At 39.0% G+C, this 19,847-nt stretch overlaps 1 protein-coding gene across 3 annotated transcripts in view; it reads left to right on the top strand.

The window, feature by feature from the left end:
• ADGRB3 (adhesion G protein-coupled receptor B3) overlaps positions 1-19,847 on the top strand; it is a 517,279-nt gene that overhangs the window by 265,177 nt on the left and 232,255 nt on the right. For all 3 annotated transcript variants that reach the window (XM_087915807.1, XM_087915799.1, XM_026695170.2), the window contains 3 exons: positions 13,005-13,151; positions 14,598-14,673; positions 19,521-19,623. In XM_087915807.1, coding sequence (XP_087771933.1) covers positions 13,005-13,151; positions 14,598-14,673; positions 19,521-19,623 — 326 coding nt within the window. The remainder of the gene's footprint in view (positions 1-13,004; positions 13,152-14,597; positions 14,674-19,520; positions 19,624-19,847) is intronic.

Genomic DNA, 19,847 nt, shown 5'->3' with positions numbered 1-19,847 from the left:
TACCGTGTTTCTCAGAAAATAAGGCTGGGCCTTATTGCACCCTCACCTAGAGCGCCCCCTGGAATCCATGCCTCACCACCAACCGCTCTCAATGGCCGATCACGGTCAAAGCACCTTTGCTGCAGACCCGGGTATGGTGCTAGGTGCAGGCCGGGTCAGAAGGCGGGTGGCGGCAGCAGCATAGATGTCAACCTTGGTGGTGGTGGGATACTTTGCATCGTGCCTGCTGCTGTTTCTTCCTCCGCCGCTGTTGCTTTCCCTTCTGCCCATGCACTGCCATGTTTTGAGTGCTGCACATTCCTCCACCGGCAGCATTTCAGCTGCTTCTTGGGTGGGGAAGCCATAGCTGGTGCTGGTGCCTCTCTCGCCAGCGCCATCTCCAACAACAGCAGCAGCCATGAGATAGACCCCGCTGCCGATGAGAACCACCTGCCCTCCCGTAGGGGCATCGCTTTGATTGACAGCAGCTATGTTGACAAGGTCCTGCAAGTCAGTGAGTCTTTTGGGGTTGGGTGGATTGAAGAGGCGGCAACAGGGTGATGCCATCGTTTCTCTCCCACACACACACCTCACTTTGCTACCCGCCCCAGAGCTTCAGGTCATGGTCTTGTCCCTTGTACGGTCAGGCGCTTTTGGATTGGAAGGTTTGCCTCTGCTCAAAGGGCAAAGTGGATAGATGGTTCCCTTTTTAAAACTACCGAGAGGGGTGGAGAGGAAGCTGCATGGCCAGTCTGTATTCTTAGGGAACTGACAGAGGGAATGAGAGTAAAGAAAATTTAAAGAGGTGGGGAAAGGTCCATGGGGGGTTTTGGGCTGCTAGAGCAAGAGGAGAGCGCTCAACCATACAAGGGATGAGACCATTACCCAATGCTCTGGAGTAGGAAGCAAAGCAAGGTGTGGGGGAGGGAGAGAAATGATGGCATCACCCTCCTGCTGCTGCTTCCACCCACCCAACCCCGAAAGACTCACCGACTTGCAGGACCTTGTCAACGCAGCTGCCATCAATCAAAGCAATGCCGCTATGGGAGGGCAGGCGGTTCTTGTCGGCAACGGTCTGTCTCACCACTGCTGCTATTGTTGGAGAGGGCGCTGGCAAGAGAGGCACCAGTGCCAGCGGGAACCATGGAAGCAATGGCTTCCCCACCCGAGAAACGGCTGAAAGGCTGCTGGTGGAGGAATGTGCAGCACTCCAAATGAGGCAGTGCATGGGCAGAAGGGAAAGCAACAGCAGCGGAGGAAGCAACAGCAGCGGGCATGATGCAAAGTGCCCCACTGCCACTGAGGCTGACGTCCACGACGCCGACGATGCTCGCCCACTGATCCAGCCTGCACCCAGCACCATACCTAGGTCTGCAGCAAAGGCACTTGGTGGGGGTAGGGAGCTCTCCATGCTCTGCCATGATCATCTGTTAGGAGTAGCTGGTGGCGAGGCATGGCTGCCCACGGGGTGCTCCTAATGGCAAGTTCCCCCCCCCCCCCAATTTCTCAGGTTTTAAACAAGGCCTAAATTTGAGGGGAGGGGCTTAATTTCAACTTATGCCTAGAAAACATGCTGGGTCTTCCTATTTGGGGGCATATTGTTGGAGAAACACGGTATCCTCCAATAAAACAGACCATGTTGGGTAGATTTGGATGCTTTATTGATAGAACAGGATATGGGAAAATAGGAATACATACAATGGGGAAAATAGGAATACATACAATGAGAACCAAATACAAGATAGGCAGTATTGAGTTATTGCTGAACATAACAATTAATAAATACAAGTTATTTAAATTTCACCAGAGATGCTTGTGTGTGGATGTGGGTTTGTCCTTGGATGACCATGTGCCACAAATTAAAATTGATTCTTTTGCTTCTGCCTTCTCCAAATGCTAAAGGAAATGGAGTCTGGTTTCCCAGCATGTACTTGTTTTGAGACTGCAGGCTGATGGGTAAAGAGGTTTGGTCAGCTTCAAACAATATAATTGGTATTTGTCCCTCCAGCCACTAGACAGGGTTAGAGAGCAACAACAGTATATAAAAATCGTAAGCTGGGGCATATTTGTCCATCCGGCCACTGAATGGGGCTAGAGAGCAACAATAGTATATAAAGGTTATATGCTGGGGCATAACAACTGTGCTATACCCCTGTGATATTCAGCAGCTTAATAATGAAATTTCATCTATAAATTTGTTAATTTCAAACTGGCTAAGATGTTGGGCCAGGAATGGGAAGAACCAGATTCTTGATCAATCTTCAAGCCATGGAAACTCAGGGTGATTTTCAGCCAGTTGCTCTGCCTCAGCCTAAGGTACACAGTTGCTGTTATGGGGACAAACTTGAGGAAGGAACATTTTGTACACTAGAACAGAATAGAATAACAGAGTTGGAAGGGACCTTAGAGGTCTTCTAGTCCAACCCCCTGCTTAGGCAGGAAACCCTACACCACTTCAGACAAATGGTTATCCAATCTCTTCTTAAAAACATCCAGTGCTGGAGCGCTACCTTTAACAAAAGGCAGTATCTAAATACGGAAGTTGTTTTTAAGGTAACAGGTATAACTGTTTAAAGACTACAGGTCATCTTCAACTGACAACCACAATTGAGGCCAAAATTTATGTTGCTAAGCGAGACAGTTGTTCTGTGAATTTTGCCCTATTTTACAACCTTTCTTGCCATGCTTATTAAGTGAATCATTGCAAAGTTGTTAAGTTAGTACCAGAATTTGTTGAGTGACCTTGTCTTCCCCATTGATTTTGCTTGTGAGAAGGTCGCAAAATATGATCACACGATTGTGACTGTCATAAATATGAACTAGTTGCCAAGAATCTGAATTTTGATCACATGACCATGTAGATACTGCAGTAACGGCCATAAGCGCAAAAAACGGCCATAAGTCTTTTTTGACGGTGCCGTTGTAACTTCAAATGGTCACTAAATGAATGGTTATAAGGCAAGGACTACCTGCATTCTGAAGGATATAATTCCTGACCACATCTGCTGATTCAATATGATTCAAATATATCCCACTTGCATTTGAATGAAATACGTTTCTTTATTCCAAATGAAATGAATTTTCTGGAAATCTGATTTTTCCCCCCAACCATTTATGCATATAAAGGCAGAGAAAGGAAGACAGTTAGCGTCCCAACTCCATTATAATGCTGAGTATCATGTAATATACATTAAATTCACACAGTATAAAATATTTAAAAAAAAAACAAAACCATTAAGAGAAAACCACCACCATTTGATAAATTGTACAATGTACAAGGAACCTTTGCACAAAATATCTGACTATTTTATTTTATGCTGAAAATACACAGTACAAAATGTTAAAGCTTACAGCAAATCTGAAATAACTAACATTTTAATTAAAGATAGTTTTATAGCTTTAATTAAATATCTTTTATTTAAATGTTCTTTGCATAATTTCTTATTGTGAACACTTAACCCAGAGTGATCTTCTGCTTTGTATTGGTGTATACAGAGCAAACACATTTTTGTTCTAATGAAAATTAGTTAAAAATTTTTATAAAGTAGTTACATCTTTTTATAAAACTTGTCTCTATTGATATTGTACAAAATTAGGAATTTATCTTGTATGAATCATGCACTTTATTCTGTTTCATTTTTCAAACAGGTTTTGCAAATACAAAAATGGGGTATAAAATCAGAATAAATGGCATTTTAGCTAACATTGTTTACAATAATATAGCATCTATGTATATGAATTTTTAAATTTTGTGACATGGATATTTTACTAAATGATTTAATATATGTTTGCTATGAAATCAAATCTACATAGAACCTAAATATATTTATTGACACACACACACACACACACACACACACACACACACACACACACACATACATACATACATATATATATATATATATATATATATATATATATATATATATATATATAGTTATTCGGGTTTTCTCCCACGTAAGATTGGCAGTATCTAGGCAACGTTTCGATGAAGTCTCATTCATCATCTTCAGGCTTGTGTCTTCGGCTCTGTGCTTCTCAGAGTGATGTGAGCTTGCAGCTGCTTCTTCCTTTTAACTGCTAGTGGGGGTGTGACTTGATTGGGTGGGGGCTTGGCTGTGTTCTGATTGGGTGGGGGAGTGTTCTCATTGGTAGGGGGTTTGGCTGTGTTGTGATTGGTTGGGGGGTTGGCCGTGTTCTGATTGGATGGAGGCGTGTTCTGTTCAGGTGGGGGCTTGGTTGTGCTCAGGTTAGTCTTAGTTGCTGGGGGATTTGAGCTGGTGAGCTGTGATCCTGCTGTTTGGCTTCGAGTTCGTGGTCATGCTGCATCTTCATGGTGGGTGTCAGTTTGCTTCATGTATGGCTCGGAGGGGTTTGAAGTGGGTAGTGATGCAGCTGCAGTACGGCTTCTGGTCCGTGGTCATGTCTCATCTTCTGTGTGGGTGTGAGTCTGCTTTCTGCGTGGAAGTGTGGTGGTGGCATCTTGTGTGGCCCTCATGGGTGCGGGTCTGGTGTCATTCTTCATGTTAGGTACTTGTCTGTTCATGAGGGCGGGTTTCGAAATGGCTGGTAGGTGGGAGGTGTCATCTCGTTTATTCATGCTGTGTGGGTGTTTTTCTATCTCTATGGCTTCTCTGATTATTCTGCTGTTGAAGTGTTTGGTTTTGGCGATAGTTCTGGTATTTTTAAAGTCAATCTCATGTCCTGTGGCTTTGAGGTGTTGGACCAGGGAAGAGGTCGGTTCTTCTTTTTTGATTGAGTTCTTATGTTCTTCAATGCGTGCACTTATTCTTCTGTTAGTTTGTCCAATGTATGTGGTGGGGCAGGCAGTGCAAGGGATTTCGTATACTCCTTGGTTTTCTAATTCGATTTTGTCTTTGGGGTTTCTTAGGATGGTGGATATTTTTCTGTTTGTGCAGAATGCTGTTTTAATGTTGTGTTTTTGGAGGATCTTGCTGATTTTGTTTGTAGTGCCTTTTATATATGGGAGGAGGGTTTTGCCATTCTCTTGTTCTCTGTTTTGGATTTTGGTTAGGATTTCTTTTTGGATTAGGTGGGTAATCTTCTTTCTTTGGAATCCATTGGCTATTAGTACGTTGGTGAGAGTGTGTAGTTTGGTTTTTAGGTGTTGTTTGTCAGCTAAGCATTTTGTTCTGGAGATGAGTGTCTCAGCTACGGAATTGATCTGTGCTGGGTGGTGGTGTGAGAGTGCATGTAGATAGCGGTTTGTATGTGTTTTCTTCTGTTAGATGGTGTGTCCTAGGGAGCCATTGGATTTTTTGTATACCAAGACATCTAGGAAGGGAAGTTGATTGTTGGCTTCTGTTTCCATGGTGAATTGTATTTTGGGGTGTAGGCTGTTGAGGTGTGTGAGGAAGTTGTTCAGTTTTTCTTTCCCGTGTGGCCAGATTATGAAGGTGTCATCTACATATCTGAGCCAGAGTTTGGGTTTGTGGTTGTATTTTTCTAGAGCTTGTGTTTCAAAGTGTTCCATGTAGAGGTTCGCAATGACAGGTGAGAGGGGTGATCCCATGGGTGCTCCTTCTATTTGTTTGTATTTTTGTCCATTGTAGGTGAAGTATGTATTGGATAGGCAGTGGTTGGTCAGATCTAGGATGTGCTTGGTGGGGTTGCATTTGTTTTGGATGGCTGTCAAGGCTTCTTTTATTGGCACTTGGGTGAAGAGGGATATGTGCTTTGATGTCATACCTGAACAAAGCTGAATGCTATATATATATATATATATATATATATATATATATATATATATATATATATATATATATATATATATATAGTATTCAGCTTTGCTCAGGTATTTCCCACTTCATTGTAGTTGTGCTTTTAAAGTTGTGGCGAGATTCAGAGATTCTGCTGAAACGTTGCTACAACTTTAAAAGCACAACTAATGACATGGGAAAATACCCGAGCAACCATACATGTAAGTACCCACAAAACTTAAGAAAATATATGTGAGTGTGTGTGTGTGTGTGTGTGTGTGTACACACACACACACACACACACACACACACATATATATATATATATATGTGTGTGTGTGTGTGTGTGTGTGTGTGTGTTTTCTGAGGTTTTTGCGGGTATTTGTATGTGGATCTTTGGTTATTCGGGTTTTCTCCGTGTAAATTTGGAAGTATTTTGGCAACGTTTCGACGAAATCTCATTCGTCACCTTAAAGCTTGTGTCTTCGGCTTTGTACTTCTCGGAGTAATGTGAGCTTGCAGCTGCTTCTTCCTTTTAACTGCTAGTGGGGGTGCGACTTGACTGGGTGGAGGTATATATATGTGTGTGTGTGTGTGTGTGTGTGTGTGTGCGCATGCGCTAAGGTAAAATTTATGTCTGCCACTTTTCCTTCATAGAAGACTATTACAAAAATGTTTCACACAGAGAAGGCAGAAACTATATTCATAGGTTTTTTTATTCTAGCATGAACATATTCCTATTTATTATTATTTAATAGCCATTACTACGTATTGACATACAGAACCCTCACCAACAGCAATTGTGATTGGCTATTCTATAGCTAAGTGACATAATCATAAAGTGAAAAAAAATCACATGACATTGCCCAACTTAAAAGGGCAGTCTGGCAGCTTTGGCTGTAGTTGTTAAATGAAACATCATAGCTCATTAAGCAGGATATCATGTGACAGCCCCTCCCAACCTGTGACTTCTTCCAGCTTCTCTATTGACTTTGCTTGTTGGAAGGTGGCTTTGAAAATTGTAAAAGGTGATCACATGACCCAGGACATTTGAATTTCATAAATAACAATAGCACTTAGACTTATATACTGCTTTTACAGCCCCTCTCTAAGCGGTTTACTGAGTCAGCCTATTGCCTTCCAACAATCTGGGTCCTCATTTTACCGACCTCAGAAGACTGGAAGGCTGAATCAACTTTGAGTCTGGTGGGAATCGAACTGTCAAATTGCAGGCAGCTGGCAGTCAGCAAAAGTAGCCTGCAGTACTGCGTTCTAACCACTGTGCCACCATAGCTCATATGCACGTTGGCTGCCAAATACCCGAATTGCAATCACATGACCATGAGAATGGTGCATCCACAACTGATCTGGTCAAAGTCTCCCTGTTCACACCAACAAATGTCTCACTTAACAACAGAAATTTTGAACTCAATTGCAGTTGTAAGTCAAGGGCTACCTGTATTGGCAGTGGCTCTGAAACATCTATCCTCTTAGCCAGTGGTGGGATTCAAAAAAATTTACTATCGGATCTATGAAAGTGGCTTGGTGGGTGTGGCAGGGGAAAGATACTGTGAAATCTCCAGTCAGAGGTGGTATTTGCCGGTTCTCTGAACTACTCAAAATTTCCACTACCAGTTCTCTAGAACTGGTCAGAACCTACTGAATACCACCTCTGGTTGTAACTTCAAATGATCACTGAGCAAGTGTATGGTAAGCAATATTCTTATCTGTGCTCTTCAAAGAGAATGTTGGAAGCAATCAGGGTGTCCTCCACTCTTTTGCTACATTACACGGCTACATGTCTTTTGCTGTGCTCTCCTATAAATCTCCAGTTCTTTTACGTTCATTATACTCCAATTCTCCATAATTCTTGTTTGTGGAGAATATTACGTCTTAATTGCTATTCAGAATTGTATTCTGATTTCTGCTGGTGTTCTGGACTAGGGAAGAAATACAGAGTTTTATTTTATTCTCAACACATGTTGATAACTTGTTTTAGAGACATATGGATATAAGTCAGATAGTATCAGATTAACACCAAATACAATGTTAGGTGCATTTTAAAGTACTGTGTAGGCTCCCTCCCCCTCCCTCTCTCTCCTATAAAATTTGGAGCATAATCAGAGTTTAACATCGAAGGGTAACCAATTAATATATAAAATACCTAAATAATCATATTTTGGATAATTATCTGAAAGATGTGCAGGTTAGAGAAGATGGAATGGCCTACGACAGCTCCAGTGCAGAGTTTCTTACCAGTCTCTTTTATATACACTCTGGTTTGGAAAAATTACATTGCATTTCCGCTTATTGTCTAAAAGCTTATGCTGCATCCTTTGACTTCTGATTGCTTCCCTTTGCTTAGTCATGAGATTTCTGAGAAACTGATGTTCTCTTCATATCAACATACCAGACAGCTGCTTCTTCCCAAGGTTGCGCACATCTTTCTCCAAGTGCCTGTGTGCTTTTCTGAGTCATGCACAGCCTTGTTGGAAGACTTCAGAAGGCTCTTGAGCCTCGTGAGAAAGCCATGTGTGATTTGGAGAAGGCTGCACATGGTCTTGTCTGCCTCCCATAAGGCCACAAAGGGCTCACCTCATTGGCTGCAGGAGGAAGGAAATAGCAAAAGTGTTTTGGGTCCAGCAGCTCTGGCAGAGTGCAAGGCAGCAGGGGCAGCTATGGCTTTGTCCTGTGGTGCGATGGAATAGCTGGCCATGCAGTAAGGAATGAGGCATCCCTTTGCAGGGATTGTCATGCCCCTGCTGCAGACTGATTCCAAGGGAAAGGAGGTACAGCTGACAGGGAGTGGAAATGTGGCTCATGAGGTTGGAGAGGAGGCTGGGGAGGGGCAGAGGCCATCTGGGCAGTCAGAGGAAGACCCAGGCCCATCCCCTCTCCATCCTAGGGCACACAGGGAGGAGAGGATAAGGGAAAGATGTGAATGACATGGTCTACAGGGGAGGAAAGGGCCTTGATCCTCTTCATGGGCTGCAGCTGTGAGAACTGGTTAAAATGACGGACATGCATATGGGCCAGTACTGGAAACAAAGCATGGAAATATCTCTAGTTTGTTGTTCCTCCCTGAGTTTGACATCCTTCCCAGTGTGCGTTCCAATATCTGTGGACATCTTCAAGCCCTTATCTTGCCTGGTTCCCTTAATTGCTTCAGTGTGGTTTGTGTTGTTTTTACTCTTATGATTTATAGGCATTTTTAGTTTAAACAGCATTTCCTCCTTTTTGTAACTGCTTGTAGGGGAGTTTTTTTTGTCTCCAGTCAAGGATATTTGGAGCTTTGAAGCAAAGTGAAGGAATAAAAGGGGCTTCACCTGTTTTCGTGACTGTGTTTATTTTGTATCCCACCCTGGGTCATCACAGGGATGGTGGTGCTGGCAATGCTGAGTAAGGTAGAAGCCCCAAGGTGACTGAGAATGTTGAAGGCCCAGGCTCTACTTCAGTCCAGCATCATTGCCACTGCTGCTTAGCAGGGCAGCCAAAAGTCCACAGATGGAGGGGGAGGTTGGAGTTGAAACACCCTTGTGGTTTTAAGTGTGGGGTGGGTTGCTAATCACCCAAATTTTGATCACGTGACCATGGAGGTGCTGAAATGGCCATAAATATGAGGACCAGGCATATCATCTGTTCAGAACTACCATAACTTCCGTCTCTGAAGAAAGGGTCTTTAACCAAGATCTGCCTGCAAATGAATGTCTGAAAGACTGCCTCTATTCAACGCTCCCTTCACAATTACACAATTTCAAAGTGCAGTGGCTGGAAATTTTGTGATGCAGAGAAATCTGAACTGCTGAAGTAAACCATTTCAGAATTGTGAGCGTTTGTGTACACATGCATGTAACAGCCTTAAATTTGACTTTGCTAAAGAGCTAGCTGTCAGGCAATATATTCTGGAAATCTAATATAATTATTACCTTCATTTTCCTTGTCTCTTGGTTTGAATTACACTTTCCTTTAAAATGAAACCCACTTAGGAGAGGCTAAATCGTTTTCTGCTGTAATTTTGTTATAACTGCTTTTATAGATCTTCCTGTTGTCATTTTCTTTTTACCCCTCTCTGGGGCATTTACTGTAAACTAGCCATGTGTATCATTGCCAGTAGATGCAGTGTGCAAATAACATTGTCTCTATTACACACTTTCTATGATTATTTAGAAAATAGATTATTTATTCTCTCTGCTAATGTGAATATGTGCCAGCCTGCCGAATGCTTAGAACTAGTCTGAATCTTATTTCAAACTGACAATGTTACCATGGAGTCTCACTCAGTGTGCTTAATTCAGGATGCAAGTGATCTCTAGAGAACCACTACATTATAAATAAAGTGAGATGGATAAACAGATTTTTCAGCCTGCCTATTTTTCCAAATTTTTGTACCAATTATTACACACAAATGGGCTGGCATTTCAGTTAAAAAAAATAATATCCCATATTTGCATTCAGAGGTATGAACTGTCAGTATGTATTTTCATGCAACTCACTTAAAACTGACCATAATGAGTTTCTGGGTTTTGCAAATTAATAGCACAATTCAATCCATATTTACTGGGGGTGGGGGGGTGGGGGAGGAGATTCAATTGCTCTGACTTATGCTCTGTAGTGCAACCTAAACATTGTTTCTAGGGAGAATAAGCCCTGTTTTGGAGTAGTGGCTTGGCTGAGTTATGTTCATCATTAAATAATAGTTTGCTTAGGTTAATTCTGTTCAATTTATTTCTTTGTGTTTACATGTTGTCCTTCAAGCTTTCCCTAAATGATTTATTTTCTGCCTTCAACAATAGAATTTCAGTGGTTCTTCCCAACCATGGACTTACTCTGATTTATTTGGGCCAATAAGCTAAAACCATAAACACCAGTTTAGCCTGATGGTAACTGCTTCAACATCAAGCTCTTCAGCATTTTTGCAATTTCTCTTCCTCGCCAAGATTTTGCTTTGCAAAATGTCCTTCTCTATCCACATCTTTACCTAGGATAAAGTTTTATTCACTCAACTTCACAGCAACCAGATTTTGTTGAGATGGTGGTGGTATAAAAAAACCTACAAGGGCATTCAACCAGAACTATTTATGAAAATATATTAAAGATTAACTGGTGTTCTTATCAAGCTGTTCCAATAATTCGACAGATAAATCTGCATACCGTATCTGTTCTACTCACTCACTGGTTATATTGTTACCCATGTTTTCACAAAAACAAGACCGGGCCTTATATTAATTTTTGCTCCAAAAGATGCATTAGAACTTATTTTCTGGTTAGGTCTTATTTTGGGGGAAATATAGTACTAAATGTGTCTGTCTGGCTGATGATCTTAATCTGGCTGATCATTTATTTGGGGGTGGTTATATTACAAGCATCCTGAAAAATCATACTAGGGCCTATTTTTCAGTTAGGTCTTATTTTCAGGGAAACACAGCATTTGAAAAAATAAAAGGGAAGGGGATCTTTGTTGAATGAGGAGACTCAGGTGGATGAATAGTCTCTGAATGGGTGGGAGCCAAGGTGGAATTCAATCAGGCTAAATACAGCTTGAGTCTTACCAAATATGCAAAAAGCTATGTGAGTAAGGAAGTGTTGGGCCAAATGTTTTTAGGAGAGATTAATGTTAATTTGTGTCATCAAATGACTTGTTTTCTAATTGGAATATATATCCGAGCCAGATGATAAATGTACAAAAAGGCTTGTGTAAAATACAGGTAGTCCTTGACTTACGATCACAATTGAGCCTAAAATTTCTGTTGTTAAGTGAAACATTTGTTAAGTAAGTTTTGCCCCATTTTATTATTTTTCTTGCCTCATGTGTTAAGTGAATCACTGCAGTGAATAAGTTGATTACACGGTTATTAAGTGAATCTGGTTTCCCCATTGACTTTGCATGTCAGAAGGTCACAAAAGGGGACCACATGACCTTGGGGCATAGCAACAGTCATAAATATGAGTCAGTTGCCAAGTGCCTGAATGTTGATCCCTGGCGATGCTACAAAGGTCATAACCAGAGGTGGTTATGTCCACCTCTGTAGAACCAGTAGCTCTGAAGAGCAGCAGACATAGAACCGGTTCTATGTCTGCTGATGTTTTTGCCCACCCGCCCACCTGGGCTGTTACCTGACCTTTATTTCCTGATTTTTCAACTTCAGCTGCTGAACGAGACACAGCTGCAGTTAAAAAAGCAGGAAAAGAGGACTGTTTCAATGGCTGCTTCTTTGCACACTGCGTGCTGATGATGATTTACAGGCGTGCCCACGCAATGTGCAGGGAACCACATCATAAATCACTGAACCTTGTGAATCACCGAACCGGACAGTTAACCCTGTCGTATCCCACCCCTGGTCATAACAGTGAAAAATTGTCCTAACTCATTTTTTCTGTTGTAACTTTGAATGGTCACTAAATGAACTGTTGTAAGTTGAGGACTACCTGTATTCTGTTCAATAAGGAAGCTTTGTACAATGAGGGCATGCTACAAGCAATAAATAACTTAGATAAAAAATCTCCTTAAGCTATTCAGACTATTTCCATCTTCTTTTCTTATATGTCAAATAAAAATATCAGTCATCCACTCTGAATGGTCAATATGAAGATAAATGAAGTGAGGTGCAATTGTGTTTTGCTCTCTAAATGTGCTAAGCAAAAGTAATACAATGGTAATGATTATTTTTAACATTGAAAAATAATCAAAAATGACTTGTACGATACCAGATTTCTGCTTTTCTACTTTGTCCAAAAGGAAGCTGCACGCTGCTAGCATGTCAATCTATTTAATAGGGCTTCTGTGCAATGGATATAAGAGTTGCTACTGCTTCATTAATCTGGTTCTAGAAATTATACATCCTCAAGCAGTTTATGATATTTTCTCCCTAATTCTGTCATTTTTAATCAGTTCAGAATCTTGTCTGAAGATGTAGCTCTACTATCTCCTTCCATGTGAATCTCATGTCATGGAATAACAGGATGAAGAGTCCATACTCAGATTCTGAATCTAGCTGACAAGTGAGAGAATAAAATTCACAGTGTTGCACTCACAGTCTATTAGTCATGCCTAAGCTTGTCATCTTTCTGGTTTTTATGCATACAAGGAAATAATTCTATGTATTCAATGAGATGACCTCTGAGTCCACCAATGTAGGATTGCAGTTTTTGTTCTTTTTTATTTGAAATATGTTCCTATAAATCTCTTCTTTTCACAGTCAGAATTCTGAAATGCATTTGCTCTTCTTAATCGAACCATAATAAAATACATTGACTACTAAAACAAAAATTGTGCTTGATTTTTTTCCCCCTTTTTCTTAATAGTGGCTAGCATTCAGAAGCTTCCTGCAGCATCTGTTCTAACAGACATCAATTTCCCCATGAGAGGAAGGAAAGGAATGGTTGACTGGGCCCGAAACTCAGAAGATAGGGTTGTAATTCCCAAAAGTATCTTCACCCCTATGTCAACAGGTAAAAACTCAGTAGTATTTTAATTTTCTATTTCATGAAAGCTTCGTGAAGAAAGTTAACTTGCTAACTCATGCATTTATGGGCTTGTTTCATCAGTATTTTGGATCAGCTGTTTGAAGATTGGCATTGCAGTCAGATTTTAGACTCGTTCCTTCTATACAAATGTATAGTGCAAAAAGTGGTTATTGAATCTTAAGGATTAGCATTTACAACTAAAGTTGTACTGTTATAACATGGCAGTTCTCCATAAAGCAAGAAAAATATATAGCAGAAAGAATGTCAAGCTTATTCTTCATATAATTCAAAGTTCTTGAGTCTGTGAAACATGAAAGCTAATTCCTGGAAATCTCTTTTGGACATCTCATTAATTCATATCTGGTGGTGCATCCCTATTATAATGCACCTTAAACCTGTTTCAATTTCTATTGGAATCCAATTGAAGTTGCAATAATATGGCAACAGCAAAGAATCAGTAGGAAAATCAAGGGGAAAGAGTCACTATCACAGTGGGTGGTCATAATAAATTTAAAATAATCATAAAATGGAGACCAGCTAAAAACCATTTGCCTACTTCAGAGTTCACCCAAATGCCTATTGTACTCTTTCTGTCCTTGTACACATTATAGGAATAGCCATTTCAGTTCCTTATGTGAAAAGGGGACTGACATAGTACACATTTATCTGGTTCTTCCTCTTCCCTGTTTCTGTATCTGTGTGTGAATGATCATGTTCATTATCTATAACTCTCATCTATGGGAAAGGAAGTGATGGGCTTCTCACTACCAAGTTAGTATCCTGTTAAAAAAAACAAGCAAAGATAAGTACTCAGTTGTGCTTGAATGTGGAGTGGAGAAGAAAGAGAATTATGAAGAATTATGAGATAATTCCATTTCCACATTGGAATGGCTTATGCTTACCATTGTTGTACAAGATTAATTGATGTGCTTTCTACAAATACAGGCTTATACAAGACATTATTAGCTAAAATTGACCATAGTTCAGTATGAGTTTGTTGTGGCAAATTTGTTTATTTAACTTTTGGGATTGGTGGGTTTATTTAAAGACCAGTGACCATTCCACTGACTTTCCTAAGGCCAAAGAAATACTTGGATTATTAGATTAAACTATTATTTAAGAGTATAATACAAAATATTCATTTAGCAGCAAATGATGAATTTCACAAATAACAAGGTTTCAGAATGCTCCTAACCATGTGAGATGTTCAAGTCTGGAGACATTTTTCATCCCTAAATGTAAAATCTTATTACATTATTATAAAACAATTCACTAGAATATATTACAATTGCAATCTTGGTTTTCTTTAAACAAAGTTTTCTATAATGATGAAATACTGTTGTATATATCTCTGTTATGACAAAGATGGAGATGCTTGGAAAGGTATCAAATTTCATTTACATATTGTCTTCTTTCTTCCTGTGATTTTAGAACTAGATGAATCTACCGTGTTTGTACTCGGAGCAGTATTGTACAAAAATTTAGAGCTTATTTTGCCTACCTTAAGGTAAGTGATGATGACTCTAAAAGACAATTCAAATGGAGTATCTCTTTAACATGTGTCCTGTAGAAAGCAGGCGGGAATGGAATATAAGACTTCCTTTTTTATTTTTATCTAAAGAAGGAACAATTAACCTGGTTTGGGTTCTGCATCAAGTGTGTCGTTTGCTTTTCTTGATTTTCTCATTAACCTTCAATAGCAGAACTGAAGAAAAAATTCTCAAGTTTTGCTTAGCAACATCATTCCTAGGTCTGGCAGCAGGATGGGCTGAAGAAACATAGAGAGGCAACAGCATTTGAATATCTAGAACAGAATTAGGCAACTTGATATTTTTTGTGTATCGTTAATTTCTGCAGTCCCTTATCATGATGGGTAAGGATTTTGGGTGTTTGATGCCCAAATCACTTGGATCCCACACAAGATTGCCTGCTGATCTATATGGAGGAGTTAGCCAGAGATAAGGCAGCAATGGGGGAAGGCAGAAGCTTGTAATAGGAAGAGGATATATTCCTCATAGGTGAACCAAATGACTTTCTTTAGCTCAATACCAGTAATGGGGGAAGGAGACAGAGGTGATCAGGGCTTTCTCTAATGAAAAGAGGAATGATTAAGAATTAGGAGGAAAGAGAGAATGTGTCTCTATGTGTATGTAGGACAGAGAGAGAAAGGGAGAGCTGTAGAACAGTTCACTGTTTCAATCAGTCAGCTGAAATGAAAGCATAAGTGTTAAGGCATAGGGTCTTAAGTGTAGATGGGTGTAGGTATTTATAAATGCAAACATGCTTTCATCTGTGTAATGTAAGCCCTTCAATAATGACTAGATAATAACCTAAAGACAAAAATAAAAAGACAGATGATACCATTGTTAGGTAAGATATAGATATATCTCAACTCCACACATTTATTTAATACAAAAGTTACTCGATGTCCTAACCATATGGGGGACGGGGGAAATCTACTCTCGGTGAGTAACAGCAGTATCCCTTCCTTGGTGCATTATGTAATTAGGCACAATAAGTTATGTCAAGATTTAGGAACAGCTGAGTGAAAAGTTCATCTTCTCACCCTGATGGAAAAAAACTGCAACCTTTGGCTATTAGACATTTATCAAAAATAATGTTCCATAGAAATCAAAAGGAGATTTGTTCAGAGACTGACAGGGCAGTTTTTGCTCAGTCTGTATTACAGTGGTTCAGCTGTCAAGCACAAACATAAAGAAACCAGAGAAGGCTGAAAAACAAGTCAATATCCAGGAAGCCCTCTATACACAGCAAGAAGTAAGAGAGGGTACTTAATTGCAGCTTTGTATCTTTTCTTTCTCCTCCCTCTAGTGAAGTCCAGACACCAACAGCTTTGTATGGGACAAGATACTACATATGCAGAAGGAGAAAAACACTAGTGGGGAAAATTGGTAGACAGTAGAAGAATGTTTCACTCTTTCCCAGCTGTCAAAAGCCTCTTACGGCCACGAAACAATATGTTTTGCACTCAGTCAGGCTTTGAGGAATTAAAAAAAGAGAGATTTTGGACAGTGAAAAGGGTTTAAAGATCTTTATTTGCCCACAAATTATCCCATGGATTTTATCTTTCTAGCGCTGCATTACTAACAAGTACTTAATAGGGAACTTTGCTTATGAAAGGAATAGCTAATTCTACCAACAGCGTAACTATTTTAGCTCTTAGGATATAGTGTGGTGATTTGATAGCCTTGCTGAAGCCAAATGGGTCTTCTGAATGGAAGCTTATCTCAAACCCTTCATATGATTTTAGTGCCACAAAGAAAGATGAGGTTTCCTCATTAAACAGGGAAAGTTATTATACTATGGTAATGTAGAAATTAGATGCTTAAAGAAAGATTTTCTTCCGTTGCTTTCCTGTGCATGTTAAGAACTTTGGCTGGTATTGTTTTTGCAAATACCAGCCATCTCTAAGGTGAAGCTGGTTACAACAAGGAAAAAAAGGTTTTGTTTTAGGAGTTGCAACTCAGCTATATAATCAGATTTGTCTGATTGTCATCTTGTGGTGTCCTTGGTGCTCTCGGAACTTGATTGTTTTACTGCGGATGATGTTACCTACTTTGATAATGAAACAAGAAAATACCCAGCCTCAAAGAGCACCAAGGACCCCACAGTTCAACCCTGAGCTACAAATATGCTCTTCTATTTGTTTGTCATCTTTGTTTGTCAAATTGACATCATACAAAAACATTTTTATCTGGATGTCTTTGTAGGTTTTTTTTATAAATATCTTTATCTTCTGATCATGTGTTTTGATCTGTCTAAATTCATATTCCCAACAATGTTTATTTTTTAAAAAAAATGTGGGTTTTTTTTAATAAGCACTTGATAAATACATTGTATTTTTTAATATTTCAAGAAAAAAATTAAACTCACACAGTATATGTCTTAACGTATTCCTTACCTAAATGTAACCTATGCCCTTCATTTCCCTTAAGAAAAAGACACATTGACTTTAATTATTTTCCTGCATAAATAATCTCAATATTGTTCCTTCTTAAGAAGTGTCTTGTTTGGGCAGCAAAGAGTCCTTCATCACACCTCTGTGTGATTTTGTCAGTAAGACTAATTTATCAGTGTGGCATAGCATAAATGTTGTTGCCAACACATTAATGCTCTCCTAGATTTTCTTTTCACAGTCACTCTAGATTTATTTCCTGTTTGATACCCTTTCATGCCAGATGTGTTTTGAGACATTTCACAAACCCACAAACAATAAGCGGAGGCTCATTAAACAAAATCTCTTCCAGAAAAAAACCAACACATTTTGTTTAAAAGCAGACAATACTAATTTTTGTATATTAAAGTTATATCTGTATGGATATTAAATCAAAAGAAGAAGTAATTATTCAATTATAAGACTTGATATAATGCATAAATGCACAATTTGTTCATTTACTGAATTGGAACAAATGTGATAGAAACTTTAAAGCATAATTGGACAATTTTACATCGTGCATGATATACAGTAAAAAAATCTGTATGGATAGGATTTCAGTATGCTATTGGGGATTTATCTTGTGCCTTTGAGGCACTTTGTAAGACAATTTCCACACAGTAGAAAAAGATGCAGGTTTAGTACTTCATAAAAATAAAAAAAAACCAGCAGATGGCAGCACCTAGCCGACCTTAGGTCATCTCAAAATAACTAAGCAAGATTGGACCTTGATTAATACTTAGAAGACTACAGAAACACTTCAGTAGGTGAATTTCATTTCACAGCATGGTTTTCAGATGCTGTTAAATTTAGGAATGGAAACACAATCATTCCATGAGGCAAAATGCTCATTCTTAATTATCCAAGCTCCACATTTAAGTTGAAATGTATATATTTTAAAAGTTCACCTTGCCTTTTCTCATGAAAACACTGCATTAACTAACAATTGGTAGCTTTCTGGAACATGAGCTGCTTTTTCCAGCTGAAAAGAAATTGCCCATTTCAGCTGTACAATGACAGCTATTAAATAGAACAATACTTCTAAAGATTGCAGTGTGACATGGAAATTATCCATTGGCTTTATCATAATGTAGTTCAATTTCATAATGTACACATTGATATTTATTGAATAGCCTGCACAGGAATGAAGACATCATTCCTGCAGTTAGGAATTTGGCAGAGGAGGTGAGGTATTCATAAAAAGCATTCTGAATTTTTTTTTACTCCAGTCCTCATGCCCAGTACATCATTTTAAATCCATATTGGAATCGTATGCTTTGATTCTGGTTTGAGAAATGTATTTATTTAATCAATTTATATGGCTTCCCTTGCAAAGGTGATTCATGGTCCTAGAATAAAAAGAAAACAGTGGAATAAAAATGCCAACGAAGGTAACTAAGAAATGAATACAACAGGACAATAGAGAGAAATCTCTCGATATATGATCCATTTAGGAATATCAAAAAATGGATACTTAAATATTGCTTTGTTTATACTGAAGTCTCATTATTATGGTGCCCTCTTAGTAATACCTACCTCTAAGCATCCAAGCAAAGTAATATAATGGCCAAAGGGCAAACTAACTCAGATGAACTATCTCATCAAAACTATTCACCTTTAAAACTGCTTTAAAAGTGAAAGGCTTGGCAACTGACACCTAGGTCCAAAGCCAAAATCTCATATGTCTCCTAGTGAGTCTGATGACCATTAGATCAAGTCCTGACCTTACACAAGGGTCTTCAAACTGGGCAAGTTTAAGACTTGTGGATTTCAATTCCCAGAATTCCTGAGCTAACATGATTGGAGGAGGAATTCTGGGAGTTGAAGTTCACAAGTCTTAAAGTTGTCAAGTTTGAAGACCCCTGGCCTTACACTTAGGAATCTAAGAGGGCAATACTGAGATCACAAGTGTGATGTGAATTCACTGCTATTTTGTTTTTAATACTGAAGTAGCTCATAAATTTAAGTGTCTCATATTATTGATGAGAAAAACAGAGTTAGTTTTGAAGAAATTCTCATTGCTGTCATTCTTATGAATGTTTTTCAATAGGATCTTCAGCAAAATGACCATATCAGAGCTTTACAAAAAACGTGCTTTGTCTAGAACAAATGTCAGGTTTACCAGAAGATTAATGAGTTTATAGGCCTGCGAATATTTATGTTATGAATCTATTTTTTAATCAATAAATTGTACTTAGTAAAAGGCACTTGGATCAGCAGGAAGAGTGTCTTTATTCCTGAATATATTTGACATCATTTTGATAAATTCTGTGGAGGGAAATTGATTTAAATTCCCTTCTAGTTAGCCATGTTTAAAAAAAAATCACAATTTCTCTTTGCTTAATTACATCAAGCTGTAGTTTTAGTTATTGTTGTGTTTTTAATTGTTCTTTTTCCAGAAATTATACAGTTATTAACTCCAAAATCATTGTGGTCACCATACGGCCTGAGCCCAGAACATCAGATTCCTTTCTAGAGATAGAATTAGCTCACTTGGCAAATGTAAGTATTTCTGCTTATTTTTCAATTGGCTGAAGATTTTAAACAAAGAACATAAAGAATTATTTTAACCCCAGTCAATTTTAGCTCACGTGTCTTTTTTTTTTCCACTGATTTTGTAGTTTGTGGCTACTTTTATATAATTAGAAGCAATATGTATGCAGTATGAACACTAAAATGACAAATTCATCTTATTTTAGATGCAAAAGCAGGGCAATTTCCATAGC

Source organism: Pseudonaja textilis, chromosome 1 (genome assembly GCF_049901715.1).
Source record: "Pseudonaja textilis isolate UNSWEBS1 chromosome 1, rPseTex1.2, whole genome shotgun sequence".
Classification (NCBI taxonomy): domain Eukaryota; kingdom Metazoa; phylum Chordata; class Lepidosauria; order Squamata; family Elapidae; genus Pseudonaja; species Pseudonaja textilis.
This window is presented reverse-complemented; position numbering and strand designations above follow the sequence as displayed.